We start from the raw sequence: 18,875 nt of genomic DNA on the forward strand, positions 1-18,875 counted from the left end.
ACCGGGGCGGGTTTTTAGCGGGGCGAGTTCTTGGGAGGGGCGAGGCGAGGTCGGGTTTCAGTAATACCCGCCCCTATCCGCCCCGCTATATATATAATATATATAATTTTAATATACAATATGTATAATATATGTAAAATAATTAGTAAATAATTAATAATATTGTATCATATTTAAATTTTTACTTTAATTTATGTTATGTATGTGATGATAGTTATATAAATTTTGAAATTTAATTTTATTTATTGGATTTTAATAATTATAGGAGCAGGTAGGGGTGGGGCGGGTTAGGGTTCAACGTTTTACTACCCACGAGTAAAAGCGGGGTGGGTTCTATGCGGGTTATTGTACGGCGGGGCGGGGTTGGGTAGAGCAAAAGCCGGCCCTACCCGCTCCGTTGCCACCCCTACCAACATGTCTCTATTCCATATACGCAACAAATCTGGTGGAAGGCGTATCGTGAGCACCAGCAGGGATGGAACTTCTTAGAGTGATGCAGGCAGAGCAAACACTCGAAAATTCTGTTTCGGGTTAGTGTGGAAGACCTTTTCATTCGCGATCATCGTTTGGTGGGGATGGAATTGCTGCACGCTGCCGCAGCCCACAACCATTTGGCCGCCCAGTACACAATGTTAATGATGCTGATGCTACGTAACGATGATGAGGAAACAAAGAACAAGGGATTGGAAACGTTTTGTGAGCTTGAGGCATCCAGTGCCCTAACAATCTGCAGATTGGGGTTCCAAGATGTTATCAAACGTTCGTGGACACATTAGCATCGTGTGCATGTACTAAATGGAAAGAATCAAGTCTGTGTTTCGCAAACATGCCCAAGCCGTGGCCACATGGGTGCTATTTACGACTATCAACGCCATGGAAGAGGGTGGCACGTAAACGACGGTGATGTAGGTGCTATTCATGTTCTGTGTGTACATTATCAGGCCGACTATGAGTTGATAATGTTTGCCAACCTCTTCGACTGCTAGGATTAGGTTCAACTTTCTTTTTATTAGGCAATATAACTCTTATTTATCTAATATATGTATTATGTAATTATATATATCGTCAAACAAGTTTTATGCATTATTTAAATCTTTTTTATATGTTGTTCAAATTTAGTCGAATCAAATGAATTACTAAAAAATTTCAAACTTTGGCCGCTTGGGGACTGTGAAAAAGTTAACCCACGTTAACACTTGGAATATTTGATGTTCAGTACTTTTTTTCACTCGAACACTCATAAGTAAACATAGATTAAGTTCCTTTTTCATAAAATACATTATATCTTATTTAAACATACGTAAAACACGTATTTAGAAGTTGACATAATATTGGTTTAAAAAGTCATTTTGTGCATTGCTATTATATGTGTTTTGACATTTCGTATTCAATACTTTATTTATAAGAAAAAATTTTGTTGCCATTAATTACCTTATCCCTTTCGATGACTTCCCATTGCCTATCTAAGTTACCAGTTTTGTATAAATTCACTGTCACATTCTAAAATATTACACAGTCCCAAGCAAAAATGGATGTCAAAAGGTTAATTAATTAAACAGTCTTCTGTCTATTCAGACGTCACTTCGGTAATGAAAAAGTGCATGTCAAATCCCACTCCCAAAGAAAGCATGATTTGGCCTAAGTTCTAACTAATATATGCATTTATTGCTTCCTCTGTGCCATCCACAGTAGTCGATATACGTTGAATAGAGATATTTTTTTTGGTTGACGATGAACAACAATGCCTGTTAACTATGTTAAATTAATGGATCAATGACATTATTTCACAAAAAAAAATAGATACAGAATCAAAACACAAAGCAAGGGGTTAATGAAGGATAATCGTTCATAACAATTTGGCATTTGCTAGCCACTGTATTGGTAGATAACATAAAGATAAACCCAAAACAACACATTTAAGGGCAGATTACTAAGAGTGGTAAACAGCCACGTTAACTTAAATGTAAACATTTCCAAGAAAACCTTGACCTCATCCGCCAAATAGTGCACACACGAGACACGGGACATGTCATTCACATCAGCCATGGTGCCGCAGGTAGTGCAAGTGGTGGACCGACAAGCCACGGTCTGTCCCGGATTCGACGGTCTCTCGTCCACCCATCACTCCCAGAAAATGTCCGTGAAGACCTCCCTGCACCTTTCGACCTCACCAGAAGTACGGATAACCTCAAACATTTCAACACACCTTTGCACTTCATCTTCATCTTCGTAATCACACAGTAGCAGCATGGCACACAAGTAACCGGCTTCGACGCTGTTCTCCGTTGAGGCCCTAGCAAGCAGTTTCATCCGAATGTCACGGCAGGCAATCAAGAAATACTCCGTCAACCCTTGCCGGAGTATAGCATCCACATTTTCTACTTCCACGCAGCGATCAAGGAACCTCCTTTCAGGCCGGTCTAGGTAAAATAAAAAAGACACTAACAGTATATACCACATCTTTTCATGCTTGTATACGGCGTCGGAACTCGCTGCACCCAGGAACACCTTACAAGTCAACTGTGTAAAACCCGGTTAATTAGTGACTAATTAACCCATAAATTAAAATATATTCTAGAAAGTGAGAAATGAAGTTTTTATGGTTTAATGTGATAGAGAAATTTAAAACGAAAATTTTGACACCAATTTTAAAGAAATCGGCCCAAGATTGGCCCGAACAGGCCAAACCGAGCCAACCAGACCCAAGTTGGGCCTAAGGCCCAGCCAAACCTCATTAATATTGAGAGTTTAGCACTCTCTCTCCCTCAAAACACAAACACACACGCTGAATTAGAAAGGGGAAGAAGGAGAAGTTCCCAAACCCTCATTCCAAGTTCAAGTTGCCATAACGTTTGATCCGGAGCTCCAATTGACGAGCCGTTTGCGGCCATGCGTCGGGCTCGTCGAGCTCTTCAATTCTATCCAAACAAAATTGTAAGTAAATTGCATTTTTCTAGCTCCATTTCTGCTGGTAAAGTCATTTCGGGTTTAAGGTTTGAGGAACTCAATTCCTTGATGATTTTCATGTTTTAGGGGTTCACTAGACTTGATTCCTTGTGGGTATTGCTCAAAGATCAGTGGGTAAAGGTAAAGAAACTCCAAACCCTTGTGGTTGTCCAATTTCATGTGCCCTAGTGTTAAAATTGTTCAATTGTATGAACTAGTTGAGTTTATGTTGAATTAGAGTTGAAATTATCAAATTGGAGCTTGATTGAAGTCTTGGAAAGGCTTGGAGTGGACTTTTGGTGCTGGAAGATCCATTTGAAAGGTGTTGGAGCCTTGAAGGCTTGAGGAAAGTGAAATTGAAAGTGTTCCGGGTTGAGTGGAGAATCGGCCAAGATATGGTTTCGGTTTCCTGTATCTAAAATGTAATATGGTGTGAAAACTTAGGCTAGCGACCCATAGGATAGGAATTGAATTTGTGATGATGGTTAATTGGTTGTTGAAATTGTTATATGATTATGTGATTATTGGTTTGAGATGAGTATTTGAGTAGTGGTTGGGTAATTGTGAATGATAATAATTGTTGGTACAATATGTGAAAGTTGTATGTGATGTGGGTTAATATGCTTGATGGATGATAATGGTGAGACTCTGTTGATGGACATGAGTTGAATGGGTTGAGATGGATTGCATTATTATGTATGTGGTTATTGATTTTTGAGTTTTGATAAGATATGGTATGCAAGATATGTATGCCTTGGTGTATGTTTGATGGTTAGTGAAATGGAGTGTTTTGTATGTTGTTGAAATATGAATGTTGACTATGTGTTGAGATTGAATTATTGAGTTGTGGATTGGATTGAGAAGTTGGAATATGCTTGATGTGAATGGTTGAGTTTTGATTAGTGTAAAAGGGTGATTTATGGCACAAAAGGTATGTTATGAAGTATATTGGAACTTGGTGTGGCTTAGGTTTGGTTTTGGTTGGTTTTGAATGAGTTTGGTAAGTGAATGTTTTAAAAAGGGGAGTTTATAAGTTTTGGTGAAAATGGGGATTTTGGTGAACTTCAACAGATCATATCTTGAGCTTTTGTTTTTGAAATTTGATGGTTTTTATATCGATGAAAAGATAATTTCACAAGTTCCAAAATGGTTTAAATTTGGTTGAAATCCGAATTTTGTGGAAAGAGATATGATCATTGGAAGTTCAGGCTAAAAATCTGAATTCTGCGGCTTCTGCAAAATTTGGGATTTCTGGTTTGTGTGCGGACGCACAGCCTTGTGCGCACGCACACTCGGCGAGAATTTGGTCCTGTGCGCACGCATAGCCTTGTGCGTACGCACACGCAGAGACAGGGCTGCTGGTGGCAGTGCCAGCACACCCTGTGCGCACGCACACGTTGTGCGCGCCCCCCCACCCTAAAGATTTTGCTTTCTGTTTGTACGCACAGACCTGTGCGTACGCACACGTCTAAAAATATTTCTGGGCATGCGCACGCACACCCCTGTGCGTCCGCACGTGACCCAGTCCTTTTCTAAAACTATTGTTTTCAAGTCTTTCACATTCCCAACAAGCTTGTAACCTTCCAAGGTGTTATTTCACACTTATAAATCCCCAATTTCATCCCTTAAATATTAAATTGATATAGGATGCCTAGTGAATGAGAGTAAGCTAGGGGAAGGGTAACTTGTAGAGGAAGAAAGGGGATATTATGTTGAGTTATGATTAATGTTGAGAATTATTATAGTTGTCGAGAATGGTTAGTATTGTTGATGATTAATAATTGTTAATAAGAATGCTATTGGTGAAGGAATAAGGAGAATTATATGTTAGAATGGACTATGTATACGCGTATAATCGAATGAGATAGAGGTGTCGGGTAAGAGGCGGTGGGAAATAACCACTCGCTCCAGGTAAGAGGTGAGAACGCCGGGTAAGAGGCAGTGGTGTTATCCACTTGCTCCGGGTATGATTTGAGAATGAATGAATGAATGAATGAATGGTAATGATAATGAAAGTGTGTTTTTGTATGTGACTTCGGGTAAGATGCAGTGGTGTTATCCACTTGCTCCGAATGAGGTTGCGGGTAAGATGCAAGGGCTGTGTTTTGTTACCACTTGCTCCGGGCCGAAAATGTAACACTGCCTGGGTAAGAGGCAGGGTTAAGTTGTTCCTTGCTCCGGGTACGTGGGTAAGATGCAAGGGTTGAGGCGTTGTCCCACTTGCTCCGTATTTAATGTTCTGTCCAATGGTTAGCTACCAGGACATGTCGGGTTGGCTTTGCAACTGACAGATGAGACTCATCAGCCACTAGGACAGGCATGCATCATATGCATTATATGTGATTTGTTTGGATTGCCTAAGTGATTTCATCATTACTTGCTAATTGCCTATTTGCCTTATCTGCTTCCTACTTGTGCATTCTTTGCTTGATATACTTGTGTTTTCTTTTCCATTACTGTTGGCGGTTGGGAGGATCGCAGGATTTGGAAAGGGAATATATAGTTAGACCGAAGATCCTTAAGTTAGTCGCCTATTTACATTTGTTATGGTAGTTATGTTTATGCACTTTGATTATAATTTGGAAGTTCTAGGATTGCCTTTGGCTTTCCCAGGACATTACATGTTAGATATTTGGGCACTGTTACCATGCTGAGAACCTCCGGTTCTCACCCATGCGGATTTTGTAATTTTTAGATGCAGGACGTGAGGCCCCTCGCTGAGGCATGCTGGAGACTTCCTTTTGGCGGAGATCCTTAGTCTTTTGGGTTTTATTTTGATCATGTATAATTGTTAGATACTTATATTGTCCACTGTATATATATATATTGTATTACCTCCTCTTAGAGGTTATTTTGGAGAAACGGGATTTATATATTGTCTTTTGGGTTGTCTTTTGAGATTTCCTTACTATATATGTATGTATACTGTATGCTTGGACTGGTTATCTTTGCAAACCGAGTCCTGAGCCTTAATATATATATTGTTGGCACTCTTCTGTATGGCTTTTCATGTTAGATTATCTTAAATCCGCTTCATTTACGTTATCGATCGGAGTGTTGCGCTTTTGATTTATCGGTTTTGATTTACCCACTTTTCTTCAAAGGCTCCTAGTTATAAACCTTTTTGCAATACTACACGTACTATATTTATCTTTAAAGGTCGTAATACCTCACCACCTCTGTTTTATGACTTAAGCATAAGACTGTGTGGTAGGGTGTTACAAACTGCATGTTGAATATATCCTGAATCAAATTCGATGCAACCATCGTGGCAATCCTCAACCACATGTTGCGAGGAAGAAGATTCAGCGAACATTCGTGCTCGACGGATACGTTTCCTTTCTTTCTGTTCTTCTTGGAATTTCCAGCCATTTGCAAGGGCTTGGTAGAGGGGGTGGTTGGGGGATTATTGTAGATTATCAAGAGGAGAGACAACCACCAATAAAGGGACAAAATGTTAGCTATTATATATTATTATTTAAACTTATCGCGATAGTACAATTATATTAATTCCAAAACGTATATATCCTATTTAACTGCTTTTGTGATCAAATACAACAATTATCTTCTATCATATAAAAGTTAATATTTTATATATTACTGGCATTAATTATTAAGGTTTAACGTCTCACATGTTTCGTTACCTAACATTCTGGATAAAACCGGATAATTAATACATACATAAACTATATACTATATACTATATACTATATACTATTAAGTAAAAGTGTCTTTCTTCTGCAAACGGGCAGTGCCGTTTTCATTTTCCAAGTTGCCTCGAAATCCGAAAATGGAAAACGTCAATGATTCTTGGTTGTTTTCAATTTTTTTTTTTAATTAAGGACCTCGATAACAATTAATATTGGGAATCATCAAATGAAACGATTAATACATGTATAAATTGTGTAAATTAAAGGTTTCTAACTCGATTAAAGAAATTCATAAATGGTCAAAATAAATTAATTTATCAAATTAAATACTTTTTTAATAATTACTAATTATTCGGGACTAGTTATCTGAAATCTTCATAATATTAACCATAACAATATTTGTAGAACAGATTTTTAAAGTTTCACAATTAACTCGTTGAGTGGTTGTTACATGAATTTCTAAATACAAATTAAAAAATTTGAGCCCAGATAAAAACATAATTAATTGCAGTGAAATTAATATATTGATGGATAGAACAAATATTATTACTTTTTTCTATCTTAGTGGGTGCAAGTACACCAGAACCTAGGGTCCGCATGTAAGTACACCTCTACTACTATTGCACCATTGGAGTTCCTCAATTTACTCTTTCATTTCTGAGCCTCGAGGTGAGAGAAAACCCCTAAACCGTATTCCACCATCAAGCTTAACCTCCCTCCCCCTGCAACAAAAAACCAGATCTCCTCGATAGATCCTTCCCCAGTAAGTTGCCAGTCACGTTAGGGAAAGCGTAACGAACAGACGGATGGCAATTCGGCCAGAAGGTGCATGCTATGTCATGTTTAGAGGGATGACACCCAGAATTTACTCTTCCTAGGAAGCTACATCGGATTAGGTGGATGGCTTTCCCCGAAACCTGCTCCTCCATTACCGAAGTTACGAAGAGGCCACGAATGCCTGGAACGAATGCTTTCACGTCTCTGCGTCACCTTTTTCGGCACTGCGCAGTCTCCCAGTGTTGGAGTTCAATCGAATTGTTCCTGGTGGACCACAGCACGATACGGCAGTGACATCGACTCGCGCGGAGGGATTAGGTGCACATGGTAAGTGGAAGTTGTCTTCCTGCGACGTCTCCACATCTAGTAACTTGCATCATTATCAGTGTGTTGCTAACAAAGTTATATCCATTGCAGCTGGTCCATCGATTGAGTAGTTACGAGAGACCTTGCGTTAATCGAAGGTCATGTATCCTAACTCGAGAAAGAGAAAGGGGACCTCAAGACTCAACTAGGAGAATTATGCAGCAGCTGGCCAATATTTTGTTGGAGAGGACAAGCCCGAGATAATATGGGATAGTGTCGCAACGGGATGGAGACACCGTAACCCGACCCCTCCCCCGCGTTATGGTCTTGTACTGTTCAGGACTGTTTGTTTGTTTCGGCTTGGCCTATTAGCTAAGGAATTATGAAATACTGCTTTTATCAAAGGTTATGCATCTGTGCATCTTTAAAGCATAGTAATAATGGATCATTTCACATGTGCCGTTTGCCTTCCCCACGAATTGTAATAATTTGTGTATAGGCGCAGACTTAATGTTATATCATCATCCAACAAATCTTTCATACCAGATCAAACTTAGATTTATCCACGCACAAAAACAAAAACATAATAAAAATATATTCCATATGAGGATCACCATGCATAAATTCTTAACAAAAGAGGAGATAATGCTACATACTGTAATATCATATACGAAAAGCATAAACAACAAGCTTGAACAACACAAATCACAAAATAGATATTTTCATTCGAATACAAACGATTCCAAGAACCCCTGCACCTCATAATCCACCATGCATTGCACACACGAAACACAGGACAAATCTTCCACAACACCTATGGTGCCTCGAGTAGGGCAACTGGTAGACTGACAAACCTCGGACTGTCCAGGATTTGACGGTTTAACCTCCACCTACCGAGGCTCAAATACCTACCTGAAGACCTCTTTGCACCTTTTGACCACCCTAGAAGCACGTACAGTTTCAAAAAATTCAAGTTCCCTTCGCATGTTCCCTTCATCTTCCTTGCCATGAGACAGTAGCAGCATCGCACACAAGTAATAGGCTTCAACATCGCCACCCGTTGCAGCCATAGTCAAGGTGTCCATTCCACCGATGCAGTGGCCACTCCAGATGAAATCAATCATCCCTACCCGGAGTAGAGCAGCCGGATTTCCTGTTTCCGTGCAACAATCTAGGAAACTCTTTTCTGGATTGTCATAGTAATATAAAAAGGACGCAATCGGTAACTCCAACATCGACGCGTACTTATAAACAGCGCCGGACCTCGCTGCACCCAAAAACACCTTGTAAGTCGCCTACATGTTGAACAAATCCTTAATCGAATTTGATGCAACCTTCATGGCAATCCTCACCCATATATCGCGAGGAAGAATATTACTCAAACATTTGTACGCAATGACTACGTTCCTTTTCTTTCTGTTCTTCTTGGATGTTCCAGCCATTTCCAACACTTTTAGAGGGAGGGGGCTTGGAAAATATCAAGAGGATAGAGGACCACCAACGCGTTTTGTGTTCCTACTATATCCTTTTTAATGTTATTATATACTGTCATTTCAAATTATGGTTCAGTGCCTCGTACGTTTCTTTACCGATTGTTCAGGATAAGACCAGTTAATTGATAGAGGAGAAATGATCGTTATTATTAACTAGTTGAGTAGTTAATTTAATTTAATTTAATTTAATAATAACTGTGCTATCCTATTTAAATGCTTTGATTTTACAAAGCAATAATTTAATACTAACTGTTCATGTATTGAATGGTTTAATCGACTTTAGGGTTCTATTCTTCTTAATTTAATTGTTTAATTTAATTACTCATTGAATAACTGTTATCTCTTATTTTTTTGCCGAAAAATTTAATTTAATCTTTTATTTTTCCAAAAATAAAAGAAGTACAATATTTAAACATGTTAAAAGTGATTAATTTATTTTTTAAAAAACTTAAATGTTCGATAAAAAATTTAAAACAAGCTAAGTACAAAAAAAGAATACGAAACAACTTTTCACTTTACACAAGTAACACACAGTCAAATAATTAATGCATAGGAAATGTAAAAAATATCCCTTTTATATATATATATATAACTTCTCTGCCTCTCCATCTCCTTCTCCTTCTTTCTACTACCCTCCTCTACTCTCCAACTTCTGCTAGACTGCCACACCCATCTCATCTCACGGCGTACACTACGCACTCTCAAACTTACCTCAAAAGGAAGATTCCACATCGCATGCCTAAGAACGACCCATCCAGAGGAGAACCGTCGTCGCCGGAAGAAAAATTGTTGCTTGAAGGGTCCTCGTCGTTGGCCATATGTCGCCGTCTTCTTCTAAGAAAATGTCGCAGGAATTCGTCACGAACCACACCATTAGTCCCGACGACTTCGCAGAGCTGTCAATTGCCGCTCTGATCGACATCATCCGTAAAGATGAAAAGTGCGCAGATTGTGACCTCGTTGAGGCTACACTGGTCAAAAGGGAGAAGATTTTGAAGGCTAGACTTGAAATGACTGAAGAAGAACTCAGACAGGCGAGGGCGCAAAGGTTTACCGCCAAGGTCAGGTTAAAGGCAAAGGAGGATGAACTGGAGGAAGAAGAAAAGGCACGACGATGCCTGGAAACGATATTGCACATGGCGCGGCAAAAGAATGAAATGACCATTTGCCAAATGGATGACAAAGCAAACAAAATGATGGTAGAAATCGCCAAGCTTCGTCGACGGGAACAGCATGAGGTGCCACCGTGGCGTGACCTGGAACGCAGGCTCGACGTTTTGGATAACAATCCAAAGTTCTTGCTCCGTCAGGCTGGTCGTGAAGCGCCGCAGACGACACACAACTCCAACGATTAGGAGCTAGCCGGGCAGAATAAAGACGGGGTCAGGGGTGTTTGACATGCTACACATGTTTGATATCTTTATGTCATGTTGTTTTCCGTTGAGGCCTGTACGAATGTTTTATTTGCTTTGTTTGTTTTGTTTCCCTTTTGATCTTCTGTAATGCTACTTAAAACTCGGTTAATATAATTATATCTACTTTCATCGGTTTGTTCTTAATGTTTGTTTATCTGGAATTGTTTTAAATTACTCATGACTCAGACCCTCTACTTATAAATCAACCATATTAAAACACACGTCTAAAGTCATGTGGGCGGTTGACACAAAATTAGGGATTTACATTGCGTTGGTGCCAAATGCCATTTTCAAATCATGATTTCAGAACATTTCGGCAACTATTTATATGTGCGTTATCAAAGACCTGTTTATCGATTTATCCTTTCTTGCAAATTGGTATTACACCACAAGAAGCGCGTTTGATTGTCAAGAATGTTTACGGGTTCCTTCAAACAAAAGTTATATATCTTTTAAGGGCACATACCATCATTTTATACTAGATAATAAAATAAAGGAATGTAAACATAGTATCATTTTTAGCATATACTAATATTATGTCAAATTATAGAAGATAAACATCTTTCCAATTAGATTGCTTGGATGAACAAAGAATACGAAGGCACTGATTTAAACAAAATCAAAGTACTTCTTTCTCAGGTTATAATAAAACAATTAGTGCAATTAAATAATCAAAACTCTTTAAAAAATGAATGGAAATTCTATTTTTTAAAGGACAAGTATTCAAACTCTCAACCAATTATATTGTACGAATATAATCCTGTGTTCAATTGGAACATATATGCATCTTCATTATTCAACGTTTCTATTCACTTTATACACCATCGTCAATTATTATTGCACCTATGACAAAATCTTACATTAATCAGCTAAGTTGGTTTTACAGAGTATTTTAATTATTATATCCTACAAAAATTCAATACTGCTATTAAATTGTTTAACAACTAATTATACATACAATAACTATTTTGGTTTTTCTCTTCTTTGTTCAGCCATGTGAGGTTTTTTTTTGGTATAGTAAAAAGGACCATACTAAACCATTGATCTAGTTTAAACAACATTATTAATAAACGAACACTTGAGCCCAACATTCGTTTCAGAAAAAACATGCAACTCCATATAAAAAAATGATACTATACAGGCCCATCAGGATGCAACCAAGTTCAACCCAACTGTGTTCCAACATGACCCGCCTGACCCGGAATACCTTATGCCTCTCCTTCGTCAGTCTCTCGTCCACCATCTCCACGCCGCTTCAATCCTTCGTTGTTGTTCATCTCCGGCAAAGCCATACATCTACCCGAAAAACACTCCTTGTTATCAAATGGCGATTGAATCCCGTTCCGGCGATGACACTAACGTCTCATCATCCTTCGAACGAATGAGTTGCGGCAGATGCGCCATTCAGAGAATAGGCAACTTTGCACTGTGATTCCGCAGGGGAAAACTCCCTGCAACTTAATTCTTGTATGCATCAAACGACGTCCACGACACATCTCCTTCCTTCCCAGCCCAAATCGATCGCCTCTGATTTAACGTAATACATAATCATTAGCTGCAATTAGTTTTATCTCAAAACATCATTAACTAATTCTACATAAACCCAGATAGTTTTTAGATCTAACAAAAATAACCAGGAATAAAGTAAATTTTGTAAAATAGCCCCTCTAACACAAAAGCAACAAAAGGCATTGACTATCCAATCAAAGGAAGGAAGCAACAAAGTGATCTCTACCGTTGGATTGAAAAACAAAAAAGATCCAACGGCCATCATCACCAGGCGCACCGGTCAGCCGAAGATAAGTGCTATGCGCACTGGTCAGCCAAACATCTTCGGCACACCGACTCCGTGCCCCTCAATACAAATATCGAGAGAAAAGAGCTTCAATTTAAAAGAGTTTTGAATAGTCAATAATAACTTGCCATGTGACAAGTTATTTTAAAAATAAATAATTATATTAAATTATAATTAATTAAATCAAGATATAGTAGAGGAAGATGTGAAAGAATTCTCAGAAGTACTTATTGAAATACTTTGAACATTATTTATATTGGTATATTAAATCATAATTAATTAAATTTATTTACATAAAAAATAAAATTAATTTGTACATAGTACAAAATAATTTTTGAGTGAGTTGTTTATTTTTATTTACAAAATTTAAAATGCTAAATAAATTTAAGTTGTTTATTTTGACCGTTGTATATTATATATATGTGTGTGTGTTAGGGATGTATATATGATTGTTGTATATATTTATATATAACATATATATTAATAAAAATATATGATCGTTACTATATTACCGTTATTATTAATAAATTAATATTTTATTATTTTATATATATTACTTACATATACTTCTATTCTCACAATTTTTTCTATTCTTTTTCATTCTTCTTTTAAATTTACAAAATCAAAGTTCTACTGATATGATTTTTTGTTCGGAAAAATGGATTCAAATCAATTAAACTCTTTTTTCAATTACTTACACAACTTTTCTCAAACTCCAAATACCCAATAATCTCAAACTTCAAACTCTCATATTTCAAATCAAAATTTTACACTACCAAATACATTTCAAAGTCCAAATCCACAAAATCTTCCTAATTTTAATTTTCAAGGTCCTAATAATAATAATAATAATAATAATAATAATAATAATAATAATAATAATAATAATAATAATAATAATAATAATTTTTCAACCACATAATCAAATTTCACAAATACCACATTATCCATTTTCATCCATATTTAACCTCTCTATCGGAAATGTTACTCCAACATCCTTGTTATTTCTAACTCAATTCAGTGCATCGAGACATGACTCATCTGGTGTTGGTGACTCTTCTAACTCATCCCTTCAGAGTCCGATACAATCTAGTCTAAATTTGCAATATTCAGATTTTGCCAACCTTCGACAATAAGATGCTATCGACCTCAATGATGATGACGTTGAAAATCGTAGGTAAGATAGTATTCAATACTGGTAATGGCACTACAAGAAAAATACTCATTCATGTACACTTGAAAAGTGTAGCCAAAAATAAAAAAAAATGATGCCTTAAGCAAAGGCTACGCTTTTTAGGCTTCGGAGACGCTTTTGTAGGGGATGCCTATACCAGTATTGTCTATTCTCAAAGACTACGCTTTTCTGTATCAAAGACTACACTTCTGGTCTTTGAGAATAAGGTGCACTTTTTAATTGATGCTGTTCAGGATCAAAAGAATAGACTACACTTTTCAAGGCTACCGCATCACTTTATAAACATAACAAATAGTATACTTAAAGCTACTCTATATAAGTGTAGCCTTTTGTTCCTTATCTTTTTTTAAATTTTTGTTTATATATATATACAAAAATTTCTAATAATCTTTTTATTTAAAACCTAATATTTAAGAATATAATTATATATAATCCTGTATTTTTAATTAAATTAGTTAATTATTATAAAATAAAAATAAATATATAATAATACCATACAATAATCTTTAAATAATAAAAATTATCCTGAAACAAAATATATTTATATAATGAACCAAAAATATTGGGATGATCATAATTTTGAGTATTCATATATCTCACACTAAAATAAGCATACTCATATCAAAATATGCATGAGACCACTTAGAGTTTACTACTAATAAACTAGAAAAAACCAAAATATTATATCATACAAATGTATCTTCTAATAAAAGACATCATCATCAACCATACATCTTTCAATTTTCAACACTCCATCTTTACTAATAAACCATCATGATAAACATCTCAATCTTTCTTCACATCTCCAGAATTATCCTGCATAATTATATAGAAAAATAATTATAATTTGAAAAAAGTGTAACAAGAAAAAAATAATTAACATATTAATCTTCTATTGGATTGAACTATACCAAGTGTAGCTTAATACACAAACGCAGTAGCTAACAGAATAACAACCATGTCACTAATTCATCCTAATTACAATTAACTATATATATGTTGGGTAAACTTTTGTCACCTAATTCAAACAAATGCATTCTTTCTTGGAAAAACATAATTGATTGAATATCAACTCAGCATCGAAGTAAAAAATTATGGAATAAGAAAAATGTGGTCATACCATATCTATGTTCGGAATATGAGTTGATTCATGAGCGCTATTCACATCAATTAGAGAGTGTTGGGCATTTTGTAACAAAGCTTCAATTTCTTCTGCCCTCGTTTCAGGTTCAGATGGCTGAACTAGTAACTTAATCATGTTTTGCAATCCATGAAGCTCATCCTCTTGGTGCTGCTGTTTGGGCTTCATGTCTCCAAGTTCAACCTTCAAAGATGTGGCTTCCTCTTGGTGCTGCTGCTTGATTTTAGAAATTTCTGCATGCTATTTTAAGTCACGTCGTGTAACAGATCTTCCATAGCACCTAACCCGACCTGGTTGTTCTTTTTCAAATAAAGACTCAAAAGCTTACTCATCTGTTTCACCAGCAGCTTGCCGATTTTGGAAGTCTTCCTTATTAGAAGAAACATTTAAAATAGAATTAGTTACCATATCCTAAATTTGATTTATAATCATTAATAATTCAATGAACTCTCATACAATTGCATCTTGTGTTTCCTAATCAACTTCCTTCCTTTTCTGACTTGTTCGAGTAGCAATGAACATTTCAAACCTTTTTGGTTTCTCATTTGTTCCCTTTGTTGCGCGCTACAAAATAAAGTCTTAAATAAGTAAGACTATAACAACATAACTAAAATTAACTAAACAAATCCCAGCATGGATATTAAATAAGTATACCAGAGCCACTCGTACTCTTCCGAAATTGATTGCGATGTTGAAACTTTTGTTGTTCTTTATGTTTCTTATTCTTTTCACTTATTGACTATAATTGAATAAAAAGTTAGCACATAGATATAGAGAATAATATAATTAAATTTTACTTTAGAAAATAAAATTATAGTAAACAAAATAGCAGCAGATATAATTACACAAAATAAAATTGCAGAAAATAAAATTGCACAAAACAGAACTACAGAAAATAGAATTGCAGCAAATCAAAATTACAACAAACAAATTTGCCAAAAATAGAGTTGTAAAACCAGAAGTTCAGAAATTCAGAATGGAATTGGCACTTTAATTCGACCTACCCCTGCCATAATAGTTTAATTTAGCAATATCTCCAAAGAAAATTCAATTCAATTTAGGAACCTACCTCTAATCCCTTTCTCTTTAAATATATGTTTAAATTTTTCCCATATACATTGATTATCAAGTCAGTTCAGTGTAATAGATACATATACAAGCAAATTAGAAAATTTAGAAATCGGGGCTCAAATTATCAAGATGCAAAATTAAATTAGCATACATATAAAAGGTGCACATATAAAAGTCAGTCTCACTCCATAAAAGAGAAAAAATATGCTTGGATGACTAATTATTTTTTAAAAAGTTTTAACTAATATATATGCTCCTGATAAAATTGTCGGAATCTAGGAACAAATAAATGTATCTTCAACAAAATTAATACTATCTAATTTTATTGAGAATGTGCTTAAATATCTAATTTGTCATAGATATGTGTTTGTATAGCATGAGAGAGGACATATTTGAACATACTAAGAATAATCGTGGATTCGAACAAGGCATATATCCAATGACTAAGAACGTTCTTAATATGCAAAAAAGAAAATCTCATCATCACTCAGGAATGCAATGCAAGATAATATTCAATGATATATCCCCCGTAATCACGTGCTGCCCTTATCCATATATATACTTTCACTTCTCCCACATTATCAATTCAATTTTCATTATTTTTCTTATGTCTTAACAAACAGTAATATATTTGCAATTAAAGTACCAACTATTTTACCTGAATTGTAGGATGACTCCAATAATAGATCAATTTTATGAATTGACTTTCTGGTACTTGTGTTAGTCGATTTTTCACCATATCTTCGATAGTATCAAAGGGAACAAAGTGCTTTTGCTTAATCTTTCCCTTGAACTGCTTCTAAGCATCCCGAATCGCTTAATCTTACCTTGGCTTGCTCTTTTCCTTTCTTGATTCATCTTGCTCTGACATTAAATCTTCAGCTTGTGGGGTAGTGTTTGAACTAGGCAAAGTAGTGTCACGTTGCCTTTTTTGAGTCATATCATGTGTGACTCGAATGATCTGCTGCTGCCCTTGGTTGATTTTGGGCTGAGTAGAATTTGCACAACTCCGCTCTTAGCTTACACTTGTTGGCACACTATTATTCATATTACGAATTGCGTCGAGCTTCCTTTTAAGTTCATCTGCATCCATCTTTGTAAGCTTAGAATTTTTCAAGCCTTGTGTTGACGGTTCACCTTGCACTCCATGCTTCTTTTTCTCAGCCATAGTCACAGTCAAGGGATTCTTTCTTTTTTTATTTTCTGGCTATTCCACAGGAATGCTCGGCTGTACTTCCAAGGTTTTAGGCGTGAAATTTGTCCTTTTGCTGATTGTATCGAGTGTGCTTTGTAAATGAGTAAAATCCAGCTTCTTTGAGGTAGATTTCTTCACTCCTTTGGTTGCACTCAACTCTTTTTTACCTTTGACTACATCCAACCTTGGCATAGTGTCCTCCTTGTCATTAGGTGCTGCACCTTGTATCTCATATTGCTAGCATTTATTTACAATCTTTTGTCCCTTGGCTTCAAATTGTCGAAGCAAATTCTTACTTGATGTTGCTTTAAGATCAATAAATTCTTTATTCTTACACAAATAAATTAGTTAACTCGAGTTAATATAAGCCATAAAGTGACATATCATATAAGAAAAAACTAACGAAATGAGAAATTAAAACAAAAATATGACTTACAAATAAAAAGGTGAAGAAGAAAACTTAGGTATACATATGTTAAGCAATAAATTGCTTAGGATGACCCATCAGAATTAGAATCTCCAATGAAATTTGCCTCATATTCTTGGGCGAAAGCACTTGGGGAACCGTTTTAATAACCGTAGGTCGTAGATCATTCCTCTCCAAAGTAAGTTCACCATCATCAGCTGGTATAGCAAGGCTCGTTATATGCTCGTGTTGTTCACTATAGAAGGTTTACGGGCCTCAGACTCAGATTCGTCACTTGTTTTAAATAAGTCTCTTAGGACAATTTTCATAACATAACATCTGTTATGTTCATATGGATCCTGCACATAACTTGAGATGCTAGTATGAAAGGTTCATTCTGGTAGCATTAATTATTGAAGTGAACAAATGTAAGACCATACTTATCTCTCACAGCATCATACCACTCATACCGAAATAATACAACTTTAAAATGCCCAAAATAGTCTAACTCTTCTATCTCAAACAACCTACCATAATAGGCTACAGTGTCTTGAATTATTGGACTTTTATCTTTAGCACTTGCAAAGCTTGAAGTTAAAGCAGTTAATGTGATACCACTATTTTGTGTTTTTCTCCTTGCCTTACGCTCCACAGTGGAAAATCTGTATCCATTAATTATATATCCAGAAAATCTTCTTGCAACAGAGCTTGAACCTCGAGATAATTCTTTTAGCCAAATAGGCACATTTGGATCCCTCGCATGAGTTTCAAACCATTGCGAGAAGGTTTTACTGTGAACTTTTGCTTTTCTCCATTTTATTTCCCGCTGATTGTTAACCTCATCCTCATGCTCTCTATAGTTAATAATAGTTATGTTTGATTGAAAAAAATATAAATGCACTTGATTTAGTGAATAAACATAAGTTGTGTTAAGTTACCTAACATAATCTACAACTTCTTCACAATTGTGTAATACATACACATGGACTTGAGCACTTGATATGTCACGAGATTAATTGGTTCTCCATTTTCCATTCCAAATGAACGACCTTTGTTAGAAAATAACTTTGATGTTACAATTTCGTCTTCGTTAGGATCATCATCATTTTGAGGTCGCTTATTAAGTCTTGTTCACACACCTCCATGCAATTATCTTAAGCAGAAAGTTAAGCACTCTTCAGCCAGCTATGCCTCTGCAATAGAACCTTTGGGGCAACTTTTGTTGCGTACATATGACTTTAATGTACACATGTACCTTTCTGGAGGATACATCCAATGAAACTACACCGGACCACCCAATCTCACCTCATTTGCTAATGATTGGGAAGATGAACCATTATGTCAAAAAAAACTAGGGGGAAAGATCCTCTCAAGGTGGCATAATGTTTCCACAATCCTTAACTCCAGTCGATCTATCTCTTCCAGTGTGATGAATTTTTTGCATAAGCGACGAAAAAAGGAAATTAGTCGAATCAACGGAATGGC

The 18,875-nt window shown here is 36.1% G+C and overlaps 2 protein-coding genes across 2 annotated transcripts; both read right to left on the reverse strand.

Moving 5' to 3' along the window:
- Positions 1–2,121: 2,121 nt before the first annotated feature.
- LOC107641032 (putative F-box protein At1g67623) lies at positions 2,122–6,318 on the reverse strand. Its single transcript, XM_016344539.1, has 2 exons — positions 6,169–6,318; positions 2,122–2,520 (listed from the first exon to the last, which is right to left on the reverse strand). The coding sequence occupies exons 1-2, from the start codon at positions 6,316–6,318 to the stop codon at positions 2,122–2,124; spliced, it is 549 nt and encodes a 182-aa protein (XP_016200025.1).
- Positions 6,319–8,587: 2,269 nt separating this feature from the next.
- Positions 8,588–9,904, reverse strand: LOC107641033 (uncharacterized). Its single transcript, XM_016344541.1, has 2 exons — positions 9,884–9,904; positions 8,588–8,974 (listed from the first exon to the last, which is right to left on the reverse strand). The coding sequence occupies exons 1-2, from the start codon at positions 9,902–9,904 to the stop codon at positions 8,588–8,590; spliced, it is 408 nt and encodes a 135-aa protein (XP_016200027.1).
- Between the last annotated feature and the right edge of the window lie 8,971 nt (positions 9,905–18,875).

The sequence above is a fragment of the Arachis ipaensis genome, chromosome B5, assembly GCF_059453495.1.
Source record: "Arachis ipaensis isolate K30076 ecotype BB chromosome B5, ASM5945349v1, whole genome shotgun sequence".
NCBI lineage: Eukaryota > Viridiplantae > Streptophyta > Magnoliopsida > Fabales > Fabaceae > Arachis > Arachis ipaensis.

Coding starts and splice junctions, on each gene's coding strand:
- LOC107641032 (XM_016344539.1), bottom strand. CDS start 6,318: ATGGCTGGAAATTCCAAGAAGAACAGAAAGAAAGGAAACGTATCCGTC. Junction 2,521..6,168: donor ATATATTCAACATGCAGTTT/GTAACACCCTAC, acceptor GGTTTTACACAG/TTGACTTGTAAGGTGTTCCT.
- LOC107641033 (XM_016344541.1), bottom strand. CDS start 9,904: ATGTGGAATCTTCCTTTTGAG. Junction 8,975..9,883: donor TGTGGAATCTTCCTTTTGAG/GTAAGTTTGAGA, acceptor TTCAACATGTAG/GCGACTTACAAGGTGTTTTT.